Below are 13,234 nucleotides of genomic sequence, written 5' to 3' on the forward strand. Positions count from 1 at the left end.
CATTGCATCCACATTTTCTCTCGGGTGGGGATATCCACATAACAGCTCAAGGGAACCGCCTTTGGGTGCAAGTTAATGAAGGACTTTGTGGACGCTACTCTGCAAACGGGCCTGAGGACGTCGGTCTGTCCCCTCCTCCCGCCCCCCAGACAGATGGCTTGGTTGAACGGTTTAGCGGGGCCCTGAAAAGCAGGATACGGAAGGTGGTGAGCCAGGAGGAGAAAGACAGGGATAGTTTGCTGCCATAGGTCATGTTTGCCATGAGAGAAATCCCTGAGACTTCGACCGGGTACTCCAGTATGGTCCTGGACCATGCCAAAGAGGCCCGGGAGGAATAGGTGAACTGCAGATGAAACCCTGGCAAGACGGGAATCAAGCAATCCCTCCCTGTCACCCATTCCCTGCCTCTGACAAACCGGAGGTCTCCATTCCTACCCATCCTGGCTAAAAAGTATTGGTGGACCCAACCTCCGTGAATGTATCCAGTTCTTTTTTGAATCCTGGCCTTCGCGACATCCTCTGGCAAGGAGTTCCACAGGTTAACGGTGTGCCGCATGAAGAAACACTGCCTCTGGTTTGTTTTAAACCTGCCGCTGCTTCATTTCCTTGGGTGACTCCCTAGCTGTCACGGGGGACGAGTAAATAAGTTTGATGTGGGTGTAGGGGGGAAGCCCCTGGTGTGTATGGAGCAGGCCCGATACCGCGCTAGATGGGCCCATCCGAAAGAGACACTCGCGCAGTTCAAATTTCTGCTTCCAAGGTTTATTGTTCAGTCTGTTTCACAGGAGCTTTTCAACAAAATACAAACATTTTTCCCCCTCCTTCCCTCCCCTCCCTCTCCCCACGCAGGGGGAAGAGACCCTGAATAATAACCACAATAAAAAAGACCCGGCACAAAATCAAACCTTGCCACCCTTCCTGAAGGTGCGGCGAGAGGTTTGTTCTGGCCAACATTGAACGAATTAGATTCCCTCCCCTCCCCCATGACATTTTAACATAAAACGTAAGACAATCGAAATCCCCGAAGAGAGACATGATCAGGGAACTGTATCGCAGATACAAATATTTCTTTCCCTCACAATGAGACCACCACGTCTCCCTGAATAACCCAGGAGTCCTGGCTCCCAGATGCCTAACCACCAGGCCCCGCTGTCCTTCCTGAGCTGGGAGAAAATCCAGGCATCCCAGCTGTGTGTAATATACATCCATATAGCTAGCTAGGGTCATGTATACATTGTATACATACAGGGATCCTCTACTAAGTGTGTGCCAAAGGGGAACACCCTGGCAACCGAGGCACGAGTGTGTGTGGTCCAGCCATCACAAAGCACTCTCCACAACAGGGCGGGGTCCATGTGAGGTTGTGTTGCTGCTCAGGTAAAGAGCCACACAACGTCACATCCTCCACGGCTGTGTGTGTGTGTGTGCGTGCACACAAAGTTGTCTCTTCTCACACCAATGTTGCCTGCATGGCTGGGCGTCTCTGTGTAGGGGCACCCACGACAACGGGTCTAGAAACAAGCCCACACCGCCGGGGATGTGTTTGTGTCTCGACGCCATTTCTTGACTCTTTGTGCACACACACACACATATAATCCTGCACACACCCAGCCGTGTGGACTTTGGGCTATGCCCCATCGCTTAGAATTTGCCGCCCGATCGCCGACATTTGTCATCCGTGTGTACAACACACAGACACACAAAAATCTCTCAACGCAAATGCGCAGCTTTGTTTAACCCCAAATAAATAGAAATACATAAATAAATAAATAATTAAGCCAAATAATTATCAATAATAAACCACAATAACAATACAGTCTTACTTGACACTTCTTTTTTTGTAGGTCAACGGTTCCAACCCGGCCTCTTCTGACTCATTTCTGTTCGGGTCTAACCAAGCGTCAACCTCCTGCCCCATGTCTAAAGAGACTGTGGTCCGCTCTTGCCCCTGGAGGTGGGCATTTCAGTGGTGACGTGGGGCATAATGTCAGAGAGGCATGAAAGAGGTCCAAAGAGGTCTTTTGGCCATCTCTGACGGTCAGTGTGATATGTGGGATGCTAGTCATGGTTTTGTAGGTAGGAGGGTTGAAGGGTTGACCAAGGATGGAGGATGATGGGTTGACCAAGGATGAAGGGTTGACCAAGGATGGAGGATGATGGGTTGATCAAGGATGGAGGATGATGGGTTGACCAAGGATGGAGGATGATGGGTTGACCAAGGATGAAGGGTTGACCAAGGATGGAAGATGATGGGTTGATCAAGGATGGAGGATGATGGGTTGACCAAGGATGGTGGGTTGATCAAGGATGGAAGATGAGTTGGTCAAGAACAAAAGAGGGTGGCTCACTGTTGAGGAGCACCTAATTCCAATGCGATCACCCCGAAATACACCTGCCCGTTGCTGTCCAGATCCAAATAATCGGCCGAGTCAATTTTGGATGAGATCTCGTCGCCTTTTGTCAGCTGGAAGACTGCACCTTGGTAGATGGACTCGTACCACACTTCGGTCTCGGCTGACTTGGACCCCTCGCAGAGCGACTTGATGGCTGTCAGCAAGGGGACGTCTTGTGGGTACTCTTCGGAGAAGCGCAAGATGATGTGCCGGAGGAGAACGGACTCCTCCGGACATTTGTTCCCCTTGAAGACCACTTGGGAGTAGACGAAGTAGAGGCCGTTGGCCGGCACCACTAGCTTGTTGTCCACCAGCTTCATCCCGTTCTGGATCATGGTGTGAGCCACTTTGTCGTTCCAGACGAGTTTTTTGGATTCATGGGAAGCTGGGACGGGCAGAAGACGACACGCATGGTCAAAACCCAGCAGGGGAACCCCCTAGGAGCCATCTACGAAGAGCCAAACCCTACCTGGGTCGCTCCAGAGGGTCAGTCTGCCCAGGTGTAGCCCCACCTCTGTTTTCGGCCCACAACCCTTGATAACACTAGGTCGAAGCCTAGTGGGATTACTTGGCGCTGTCCACTCAGCTGACAACGTCCAAGTAACCCCAACACTTTGGCCTCCATCACCCCCTCACGTTTAGGTCTAGGGTTGGGAGTAGAAGGTTCTCCCGCAGAAACGGGTGCTCGTCTGGGGGGAAGTCCATGTTCCTGTCTTGCCCTGGGACTTGGAAACCCCCAACCACGTGCCCCCCTTCAGGAGGCCGGGACCCATCCCTCCAACCCTGCCCGCTCCCAGCTGTCAATTCCGCTTACCTACGACATGGGCCGCCGGCTTCGTCAAGGACTGGGCTTGCAACTTCAGCGTCATAGGGCCTGCTTTGGAAAGGACAAATGGATGGTCAGACGGATCGGCGTTTCCCTTACTCCTCTAGCCCTTCCCACCCTCGCGAGATGTGGCCGGCGGGAGCTAAGATATGGCAGGAGTCATTCTCCCCAAAGGGGCGAGCGAATTCGGTCCCCTTTCCCTTCGTTTTCACGACGTCCAATTCGAAACACTTCCCACGAACTTGATTCCGGGAAAATCTCAAGCCGGGAGGTGGGGGGTGTGTGTGTGAAGGAGGCATCTCCGGTCCGGCAAAGGGACCAAAAAAAACCCAAGAGACCAGTTGCAATTTGCTAGTCGCTTTGGGAAAATGATGGCCAGGAAATAGATCTAGGGTAAATCTGGAAATTTCATCTGGGGTTGGACTTCAAGGCGGATGACATCAGGGGCCCCAGCGTTAGAAAACAGCTTTCATGAGATACTTACCAAGTTCTTGCCTCTGTCCTGAACTCCTGGATTCCCTGAAGTCCTGGAAAAAAAAGAGAGAGAAAGAGTTGAATACAGAGGTTACATAGACATGGCAGGAGCATGCGCCAGGTGCAGACGGATGCCCGGCAAGAAGCAAACCTGTGCGCACCAATACACACTAGCTCGCAGACACAACACAGGCGGGCGGAGGAGTCGGCCAGCCAAAACACAGCCCGGGGGAGCCAGGCAAGCGCAGGAGACATGAGACATACAGCCAGTGCAACACACCCACCCAGACGAAAACCTTGCCGTCACCTCTGGGCAACACCCAGACCCGCTCCGACCGACGACACCCGGAGAAACCCGGAGAGGTGCCCGACCCAGGAGCCCTGTGCACACACACGCATGCCTCCTGGTCCACACGCAGGGGGCAACACATGCCCCCCGTGACAGCCACCGTTGGTGTGTGCCTGATTTGCACGCCTGCCCACGGAGACACCCAGAGGTCTCCCCGCAGGGTGGCGGTGCACCTGGCCACCCACGCTACCCCTGTGGACAAGCATCCAAATCTGGACGGCCACAGATGGGGTAAGGCTGCGCGAGCTGGGAGTTTAAGCCCCTCACCCCTGCCTCTGGTCTTACCTGGATGACCCACTGCCCCTCGTTCCTGAACTGCAGTAGGGCGAAGACGGCCGTGGCCCCAGTCAGGAGCAGGAAAGAACAGATGCTCAGACATTTCCAGCAGCCGTTGCCAGCCTGCGACTCCCGCACTACGACAACGCCGCCTTTCTCCACATCGTAGACCAGACTTTCGGTGCTCATGGCGGCGGGTTTCGCCGGGGTCGGGTTCCTCGGGGCAGGGCTGGCCAGAGTTACGGTTTCCGCTGGGCGAAGGGCAGAAACGGCGCAGATCCCGGCAGGGGAATCGAGCCCTTGAGACCAAAGGGGTGATGTGAGCGGGCGGGTCGTCTGAGGGGTGAGCGGAGCCGGTTTCAGAAGGCGACGTGACTCAGTTTCCCTGGAGCGGTAAGCTTTGTCTTCTGATCTCAAGTGCAGTTGCTCTGGGGTGGCTTTCGGCGGTGCCTCTGTTCCCTTGGGTGGCTCTTCCGCCGGCTCCTGGCCCTTGTGGATGGATGATTGATGAGCAGAGAAGTGGCCGCCTGGGGCCCGGCCTCAGCTTTATATACCTGCCGCCTGAGTGGTGAAACCCGCCTCCCCATGACACGAGAGGAAATTTTCAAGCACCGCAGCCACCGCCTACAGAGAAGGAAGGAAAGACTAAAGACTCTGTGATGGCGAAAGGCGGGAAGAGGAAACAGCCAGAAATAGAAGGCGGCAAAAGCAGAAGCAGACCCGAGACTGGAATTGTGGGTTTTTGGGGGGAGGAGGTGTGAATCCAGCCCTGGAGAGGTGGGGGGAGCCCCTGGGAACACCGGGGTCCCCACCTCCGACCTCGCCGCCGTGGGGCACTCCCGGGCTTTCTCTCTGGGGGGGCTGGGGTGGAGTGTCTGTGGAGGGGGGTCTGCGTGTGGTTGTGAGTGTCTCTCTTGTCGTGTGGGGGTCTGCGTGTGGTTGTGAGTGTCTCTCTTGTCGTGCGGGGGTCTGTGTGCGGTTGCGAGTGTCTCTCTTGTCATGTGGGGGTCTGTGTGTGGTTGTGAGTGTCTCTCTTGTCGTGTGGGGGGTCTGTGTGTGGTTGTGAGTGTCTCTCTTGTCGTGCGGGGGTCTGTGTGTGGTTGTGAGAGTCTCTCTTGTCGTGCGGGGGTCTGTGTGTGGTTGTGAGTGTCTCTCTTGTCATGTGGGGGTCTGTGTGTGGTTGCGAGTGTCTCTCTTGTCATGTGGGGGTCTGTGTGTGGTTGCGAGTGTCTCTCTTGTCATGTGGGGGTCTGTGTGTGGTTGTGAGTGTCTCTCTTGTCATGTGGGGGTCTGTGTGTGGTTGCGAGTGTCTCTCTTGTCGTGTGGGGGTCTGTGTGTGGTTGTGAGTGTCTCTCTTGTCGTGTGGGGGTCTGTGTGTGGTTGTGAGAATCTCTCTTGTCGTGTGGGGGGTCTGTGTGTGGTTGTGAGTGTCTCTCTTGTCGTGTGGGGGTCTGTGTGTGGTTGTGAGAGTCTCTCTTGTCGTGTGGGGGGGTCTGTGTGTGGTTGTGAGTGTCTCTCTTGTCGTGTGGGGGTCTGTGTGTGGTTGTGAGTGTCTCTCTTGTCGTGTGGGGGTCTGTGTGTGGTTGTGAGAGTCTCTCTTGTCGTGTGGGGGGTCTGTGTGTGGTTGTGAGTGTCTCTCTTGTCGTGTGGGGGGTCTGTGTGTGGTTGCGAGAGTCTCTCTTGTCGTGTGGGGGTCTGTGTGTGGTTGTGAGTGTCTCTCTTGTTGTGTGGAGGGTCTGTGTGTGTGTGTCTGTGTGGTGGGGGTCTGTGTGTGGTTGTGAGTGTCTCTCTTGTCGTGTGGGGGTCTGTGTGTGGTTGCGAGAGTCTCTCTTGTCATGTGGGGGTCTGTGTGTGGTTGTGAGAGTCTCTCTTGTCATGTGGGGGTCTGTGTGTGGTTGTGAGTGTCTCTCTTGTCATGTGGGGGTCTGTGTGTGGTTGCGAGTGTCTCTCTTGTCATGTGGGGGTCTGTGTGTGGTTGCGAGTGTCTCTCTTGTTGTGTGTGTGGGTCACTCAATGTTTATGGGAGTCCAGCTGTGAGTGGATCTCTGTGTGAGAGTCCAGTTGTGTATGTTTAGCTATAGTTGTGTGTGGGTCTGTGTGTGTGTTTGTGTAATTGTGTGAGGCTCTTGTGCATATGTCTAGTTGTTTGTGGCCACTGTGTGTGTCTAGTTGTGCATGTATATTTGTGTGTGGGTCTCTGTGTGTCTATTTCTGCATCCATCTCTCTTGGTGTGTAGTGTGTGTGACACTGTGTGTGTGTGTAGTAATGTGCAGGATTCTGTGTCTCGTGCATGGGTCTGTGTGTGTATTTGTGCAAGCAATTGTGTGTGAAGTTGCATGTGTGTAATCATTAATGAATCTCGTGTGTGTCTGTGTGTAGTTGTGCATGCAGTTAGGTGTGTGTAAAGATGTAATGCATCTCTGTGTGTGTGGTTGTGTGTGTGTGTGTGTAATTATGCATGCATCTCCTGTGTGTACCCAGTTGTGTATTGGTCTGTTTGTGTAGATGTGCATGGCTCTCTGTGCGTGCCTAGTTACATGTGTGCAATTGTGCATGGGACTCCAGTTGTGTGTGTGTGTGTAGTTGTGCATGGCTCTGGGTATGTGTATCTGTGATAAATCTAGGGCTGCTCCATCTAGGGGAGACCCCCGCCCCTCCAAGGAGACTGGTTGGATCTAACACCCCCCCTTTAAAATCAGCCTTAAGGCCACATGGAGGTCACAGAGCCAAGTGGTAATCTGGGGGGGAAGGAGCATGTGGGGGGGGCTCTGTAATGGGGGGGCCCTCCCTGGGCAAGATCGACAGACCTTTGGGTGGGGGTCTCACTGCCTCGCCCTCCCTTGGGAGATTTTTAGGAAGCTGAGATCTTAGTGTCAATTTTTTTTTTGGGGGGGGGGCTGTGAGGTGTATGTATGGGACAATGCCAGCCAATTTTGGGGGGAGTGCATTCAGAGATAGGGAGAGCACCCCACATCAACAGGGCTGTGGAGCAGCCAGGCTAAGGGGATGTGGGGCATTCTGGGTCTCAAAGTGGGGGGGGGGGTCAGAGGACCTGCTTGTGAGAGACACCCCCAAATGTCACAGCTGAGGGGGTGGGATTAGTGGGGGACCATAGGGTGGGAGGAGAGGTTGGGTGTAGACCCTTCCCCCCACTCCCACAAGTGATCCAGCTACAGGCAGAGGTGGTGGAGATGTATTCAGAAGCTGGGGGGCAGCGGTGGGATCCGGAAAGCAGTGAGCCGGTAGGATGGGAGACTTGGGGGGGGGGGGGTCAGGGTTGAGAGGGAGCCTGTCTCTGAAGGTCCCCCTCCCACAACCCAGGGAAAATCCAAGAGAACTCAGGGGCTTGTGAAACTGGAGTCCCATGGAGGGAAGTTTTCAGCCACTTTCTTCTGCTTTCGCTTTTGCTGCCTGAGCCAAATGGTCAGAACGGGCTTCTGAGCTGGGATTCGGTTTTAGTTCTGGCCTGTCCCGGGGCCGGGTGGGAGCTGGCATTTCCCCAGGGGACAGGCTCCTGCCCCATTCCCTGCCCCCCACCCTGAGCCAGCCAGACCCCACCCTGGGGCTGGGTGAGAGCCGGCACCCCCTCATGCAACACCAGGGCGGGAGGAGACCTCAGGAGCTATCAGGTCCAGTCTCCCACCCATAGCAGGCCCAGCCCCGACTCCACGAGACCAAAACACCTGTAGGGATGGAGATTCCACCCCCTCCCTCCAGAACCCAGCCCCGCGCTTCCCCACCCGCCTCCGGAAATCGTTTTTTCCTAATCTCCAACCTAGACCTGCCCCACTGCAGCGTGAGCCCATCGCTCCTCGTTCTGCCCCACGAGAACAGCCTCTCTCCTTCCTCTCGGGAACCCCCTTCAGGGAGTCGCAGGCTGCTCTCGAATCCCCCCTCCCTGTTCGCTTCTGCAGACTCAACAAACCCAACTCCCTCGGCCTCTCCTCGTAGGTCGTGTGCTGCAGCCCCCTGAGCATTCTGGTCGCCTCCGCTGGCCCCTCCCCAATGCGCCCACGTCCTTCGAGCAGGGGGGCCCAGAACTGAACACAACACTCCAGACGTGGCCTCCCCAGAGCCGAATAAAGAGCAATACTCACTCACTGGATCCGCCGGCAACGCTCCTCCTAATGCACCTAATACGCCGTTAGCCTGCTTGGCTGCAAGGGCGCCTGGTGACTCATCTCCAGCTTCTCATTCACTGTAACTCCCAGGGCCTGTTCTGCAGAACGGCGGCTCAGCCGGTCGGTCCCCAGCCTGTCCCAGTGCCTGGGATTCCTCCGCCCCACGGCAGGACTCTGCACTTGGCCTTGTTCAACCTCATCCGATTTCTTGTGGCCTGATCCTCTAATCTGTGCAGGTCACTCTGGGCCCTTCCCTGCCCCCCAGCGTCTCTACCCTCCCCCCGGCTCAGTGTCAGCCGCAAACGTGCTGAGGGTGCAACTCATCCCCTCAGCCAGGCCGTTAATGAAGACCATGTCGTACTGGGTGAGGGGCACAGGTCGAACTCGGGCGCCCTGCGGGGCAGTGGCCGCCCGGACCGGCCAGGCCAGGAGCGCAGCACCTGGAGGGAGCCAGGCACGAACGTTGCGGGAGACGGTAGCCACAGCTCTGCCGGAGTCACAGACAGGCCCTGGCCGTGGGGCGGGGGCAGAGCAAAGGGTGTGAGGAGCTGGTCTGGAAACACGGCTGAGCGCCGGCTGCCGGGCCAAAGCTTAGTCTGAGCTGCCCCCTGCTGGCTGCACTCGGGAACGGCTCGGCTCCGGGGTTCCCGGGAGTGTGTGGGTGGGTGTCCCCCCACGGAGCCCTGCTCCCTCTCAGACAGACGGACAGACAGCGCTGGCGTCCCCACACCCCTCGTCTAACTGAGCTGCCTCTCCCCCCCGACCATCCCCCCACAGCCAACATCCATCCCTCACCCCTTCTATCAGTCTGCCTGTGTGCCCCTCCGTGCATCCCCACTCGCCCCACACACCCCTCTGTGCCCCCTCCGTGCATCCCCACTCCTCCCCACACACCCCTCTGTGCCCCCTCCGTGCATCCCCACTCCTCCCCACACACCCCTGTGTCCCCCGTCCATCCCCACTCCTCCCCACACACCCCTGTGTCCCCCGTCCATCCCCACTCCTCCCCACACACCCCCTTTGCCCCCTCCGTGCATCCCCACTCCTCCCCACACACCCCTGTGTCCCCCGTCCATCCCCACTCGCCCCACACACCCCTCTGTGCCCCCTCCGTGCATCCCCACTCCTCCCCACACACCCCTGTGTCCCCCGTCCATCCCCACTCCTCCCCACACACCCCTGTGTCCCCTCCGTGCATCCCCACTCCTCCCCACACACCCCTGTGTCCCCCGTCCATCCCCACTCCTCCCCACACACCCTCTGTGCCCCCTCCGTGCATCCCCACTCCTCCCCACACACCCCCTTTGCCCCCATCTTTCCCCATTCCTCCCCACACATCTATCTATCTATCTATCTATCTATCTATCCCCATACACCCCCCCCATCTGTCTGTCCATCTGTCTATTCCAGTGGTCTCCAACCTTTGTAAGCACAAGCTCACGTCTTTCAATGCAAGTGCAGTAGATGATCTAGTTCAAACCCACATCCCCTGACCTGACGTCCCCCCCCCTTCCCCAAGGCCTGACCCCACTCACTGCACCGCCCTGCCCCCCCCCCCCCCCAGTCTCAGTCACTTTCACCAGGCTGGGGCAGGCGTGCAGGCTCTGGTCTTGGGCCAGGGGGCTGGCGTGGGGCCGGGGCCTTTCCCCTAGGGGACTCCAGGGCCAGGGGGTCCCTGATCCCCTGCCTTCCTGATGCAGGAGCCTGGTCCGTCCCTGTCCCGCTGCTCCCAGGTGGGCAGGACGTGAGCCCACCCCCCTGCGCTCCCCAAGTGAACGCTGTACCGCCTAAGTCACACAAGAGTCCACCCCACCCCTACCTGTAGTGCAGCGGTTCCCAGACTTTTCCGCATCACGCCCCCCCTTTTTGATTTTTGAAAAAGCCGCATCCCCCCCCCCCCCCCCCGCCAACAGCAACATTTGTTGAGCAAAAAAAAAATAAAGAAAGAAACTGACCAGGGCAGCAAAACTTGATGATGGGGGGGGGGCTGGATTGCCTTACACCCCCTGGAATTTCTTCACCCCCCCAGGGGATCATGCCCCCCCAGTTTGGGGGCCCATGCTTTAGTGAGTCCCTTATACCCTGTCAGCTGTCTGGTTGCTCTCAGGAGGGGGGGGGTCTCCAACCCACGGCCCTGCCCTTCTCAGGCACCCCCCATCCACCCCACCCCTACCTTCAGAGGACCCCTTGCTCTGTGTCTGGCTGCTCCCTGGGCAGGGGGCTTGAGCTGTGTAGGGGGATAGGACTTGAACCCACCACCCTGTGGTCCAGAGGCTGATGCCCCATCCCCAAGTTCACTGACAATCCTGCTCTACCACCCGACCTCCAAGCCCCCCCGCCCACCGTGGGAACAACCAGACACAGGACAAGGGACCCTCTGAAGGCAGGGGGTGGGGTGGACTAGGGGTACGGCCTGTGGCTGGGGAGCCCACGCCAGCTTCCCCAGGGATGGACCTAGATTAGGAAGGCAGGATAAGGGACCTTTGTAGGGAGGTGGGGTGACTGGGGGAAGAGGGCAGGGCAGGGTGGGGGGTTCAAGCCCCACCCTGGGAGTAGCCGGGTAGTTGCCCCAGGGATAGAGCAGCGGATGTGGGGCAGGCTGCCCCCTTCCCTGGCCCTGCACCGCTCCTGGAAGCAGCTGGCATGGAGTCCCCAGGCACCCACCTCGTAGCCTGCGCTGGTGCCAGCTCTCCGTTATCGATCCATGGCAGGAGCGGTGTCGGCAGGCAAAGACAGGGGGTGCGACCCGCTGCCCGAGCGCTGCAGGGGCGTGAGGGGCCAGCCACCTCCAGGGGCGCAATTAATCGTGCCCCACCCGGGACGGGCCGGCCCTTGAGCACTCGCCGCCCACAGAAGGACATGCAGGCGGGAGAGGGAAATGCAAGTTACGCAAGGCACAGACTGGTCCCAAGGGAAACGACCCCTCTTTGGAAGTAGTGCCGACCCCCGGGGGCGTGCTGGGGCGGGAGGGGGGAGGGAAGGGCTCTGTGTGCGAGAGACAGGCTCCCTCCATCCCCCTCTCTCTGGGGGTACAGAAGGGGAGAGGAGGGACACCCTGACATCAGCACCTCCCCCGTCTCCTGCCCCCCCCCCCACAGCAAGTAGGAGACTCCCAGGGGGGCAGCTTGGCGGTAGGGGGAGAGGCGACTGAAGTGCCAGCGCTGGAGAACTTCCTGGCGGATCCTGTAAGAGGCTCCAAGTTACTGGTTGGTGACCACTGATCTATCCCCCCCCTCCTATCTGTCTGCCCCGGCCCCAGCCCCACTGGGAGGTGAGTTTTCATCGGGGCGCCGGGCGCCTCCATGGCAAACACAATGCTCAGGCCTATGCCCTAGGGCGTGGCCCCTCGGGGGGGGGGTCCCGTGGGGCTGGTGGGGGAAGGGGCCGGGGACATGAGCCAGTCTCCAGGGGATGCAAGGACTGATGAGTGCCCAGCCGGGCCCAGGCCGGCCAAAAGCCAGGAAGCCGGCGGACGAGATGGCTGCAGTGAGGAACCGGGGAGAGGCTGCTCGTGCCTCGGCCTAATGCCCGTGTGGGTACGGCCAGGGACACCGGGCAAGGGGCAGCCCTCGGCCATCAGGCTCCCAGCACCGCTCGTGATGGCTCAGGAAGCACCAGCCGGCCAGCCGGCTTTCCTTCTGCCTCACGTTGCATGGCGAAACCTCGGGAAGGCCTCTCATCACATCTGGCACCGGACCACGGCCAGATCCCACAAGTGGAAATTGCTGTGGAAAACTCGGGAAAGTTTGCAAGAGAGCCCTCGGCTTTCAGAAGTCGGGTGAGGAAGTCGAGGTTCGCTCCTGAGGCCACTACGGGAGGGTTCGGGTGTCCCCCGCACCCATAAAGGGGGACAGAAAGAAAAAGAAAATGTACAAAGAAATAGAGACATAAAGAAAAGTTACAAAGAAAGAAACTTTACAAAGAAAGAAAGAAAAAAAGAAAAGTTACAAATAAACTTTGCAAAGAAAGAAAAAAAGAAAAGTTACAAAGAAACTTTACAAAGAAAGAAACTTTACAAAGAAAGAAAGAAAGCAAGAAAGAAAGAAAGAAACTTTACAAAGAAAGAAAGAAAGAAAGAAACTTTACAAAGAAAGAAACTTTACAAAGAAAGAAAGAAAAGTTACAAAGAAAGAAACTTTACAAAGCAAGAACGAAAGTTTCCAAAGAAAGAAAGAAGGAGGGGGCGTATGTCTACACTAGCTCGTTAGTTCAAGCTAGGTAGGGTAATTAGGGCAACCGGAGTTGCAAATGAAGCCTGGGATTTAAATATCCCGGGCTTCATTTGCAACTCCGGTTGCCCTCATTACCCTACCTAGCTCGAACTAACGAGCTAGTGTAGACGTACCTGGGGAGAGCTGCAATAACACGCTAGCTATGGGGGGGCCTCGTGGGGTATTCTGGAGGGGGAGAAAATTAATGTTCCCCCTAATTTTTTCCATCCATGTGTGGCATACATTTTGTTCTGTACACCCAGGCATGTGCAGGTGTGCACCACCCATAGACACAGAGACTACCGGCTGCAGGGGAGGGGGCTCTGCTGATCAGCTGGGCTGGCGGGGGTGACTGGGACCCAGGTGTGGGAGGTGACAGCCCAGGAAGGGGCCCCTGAGAGGACGTGCCCCACCACAAGGAGGCACCAGGGGGCAGAGCTGAACACCCCCTTGCTCTTCTGCCTTGCTGAGGAAATTGGTGTCGTTGCATTGATGGGGAAACTGAGGCACGTTGTGTTGATGGGGAAACTGAGGCACGGAAGTGGGGGCGGGACTCACCCAGCACCGGAGAACCTAGAGTTCT

At 57.3% G+C, this 13,234-nt stretch overlaps 1 protein-coding gene across 1 annotated transcript; it reads right to left on the reverse strand.

Moving 5' to 3' along the window:
- Positions 1 to 676: 676 nt before the first annotated feature.
- Positions 677 to 5,215, reverse strand: LOC102449532 (tumor necrosis factor). The gene is made up of 4 exons (XM_075918310.2): positions 4,328 to 5,215; positions 3,704 to 3,746; positions 3,208 to 3,270; positions 677 to 2,778 (listed from the first exon to the last, which is right to left on the reverse strand). The coding sequence occupies exons 1-4, from the start codon at positions 4,505 to 4,507 to the stop codon at positions 2,345 to 2,347; spliced, it is 720 nt and encodes a 239-aa protein (XP_075774425.2). The 5' UTR covers positions 4,508 to 5,215; the 3' UTR covers positions 677 to 2,344.
- Positions 5,216 to 13,234: the final 8,019 nt, after the last annotated feature.

This window comes from Pelodiscus sinensis, chromosome 19 (assembly GCF_052426305.1).
Source record: "Pelodiscus sinensis isolate ZL-2025 chromosome 19, ASM5242630v1, whole genome shotgun sequence".
NCBI classification, from domain to species: Eukaryota; Metazoa; Chordata; order Testudines; family Trionychidae; genus Pelodiscus; species Pelodiscus sinensis.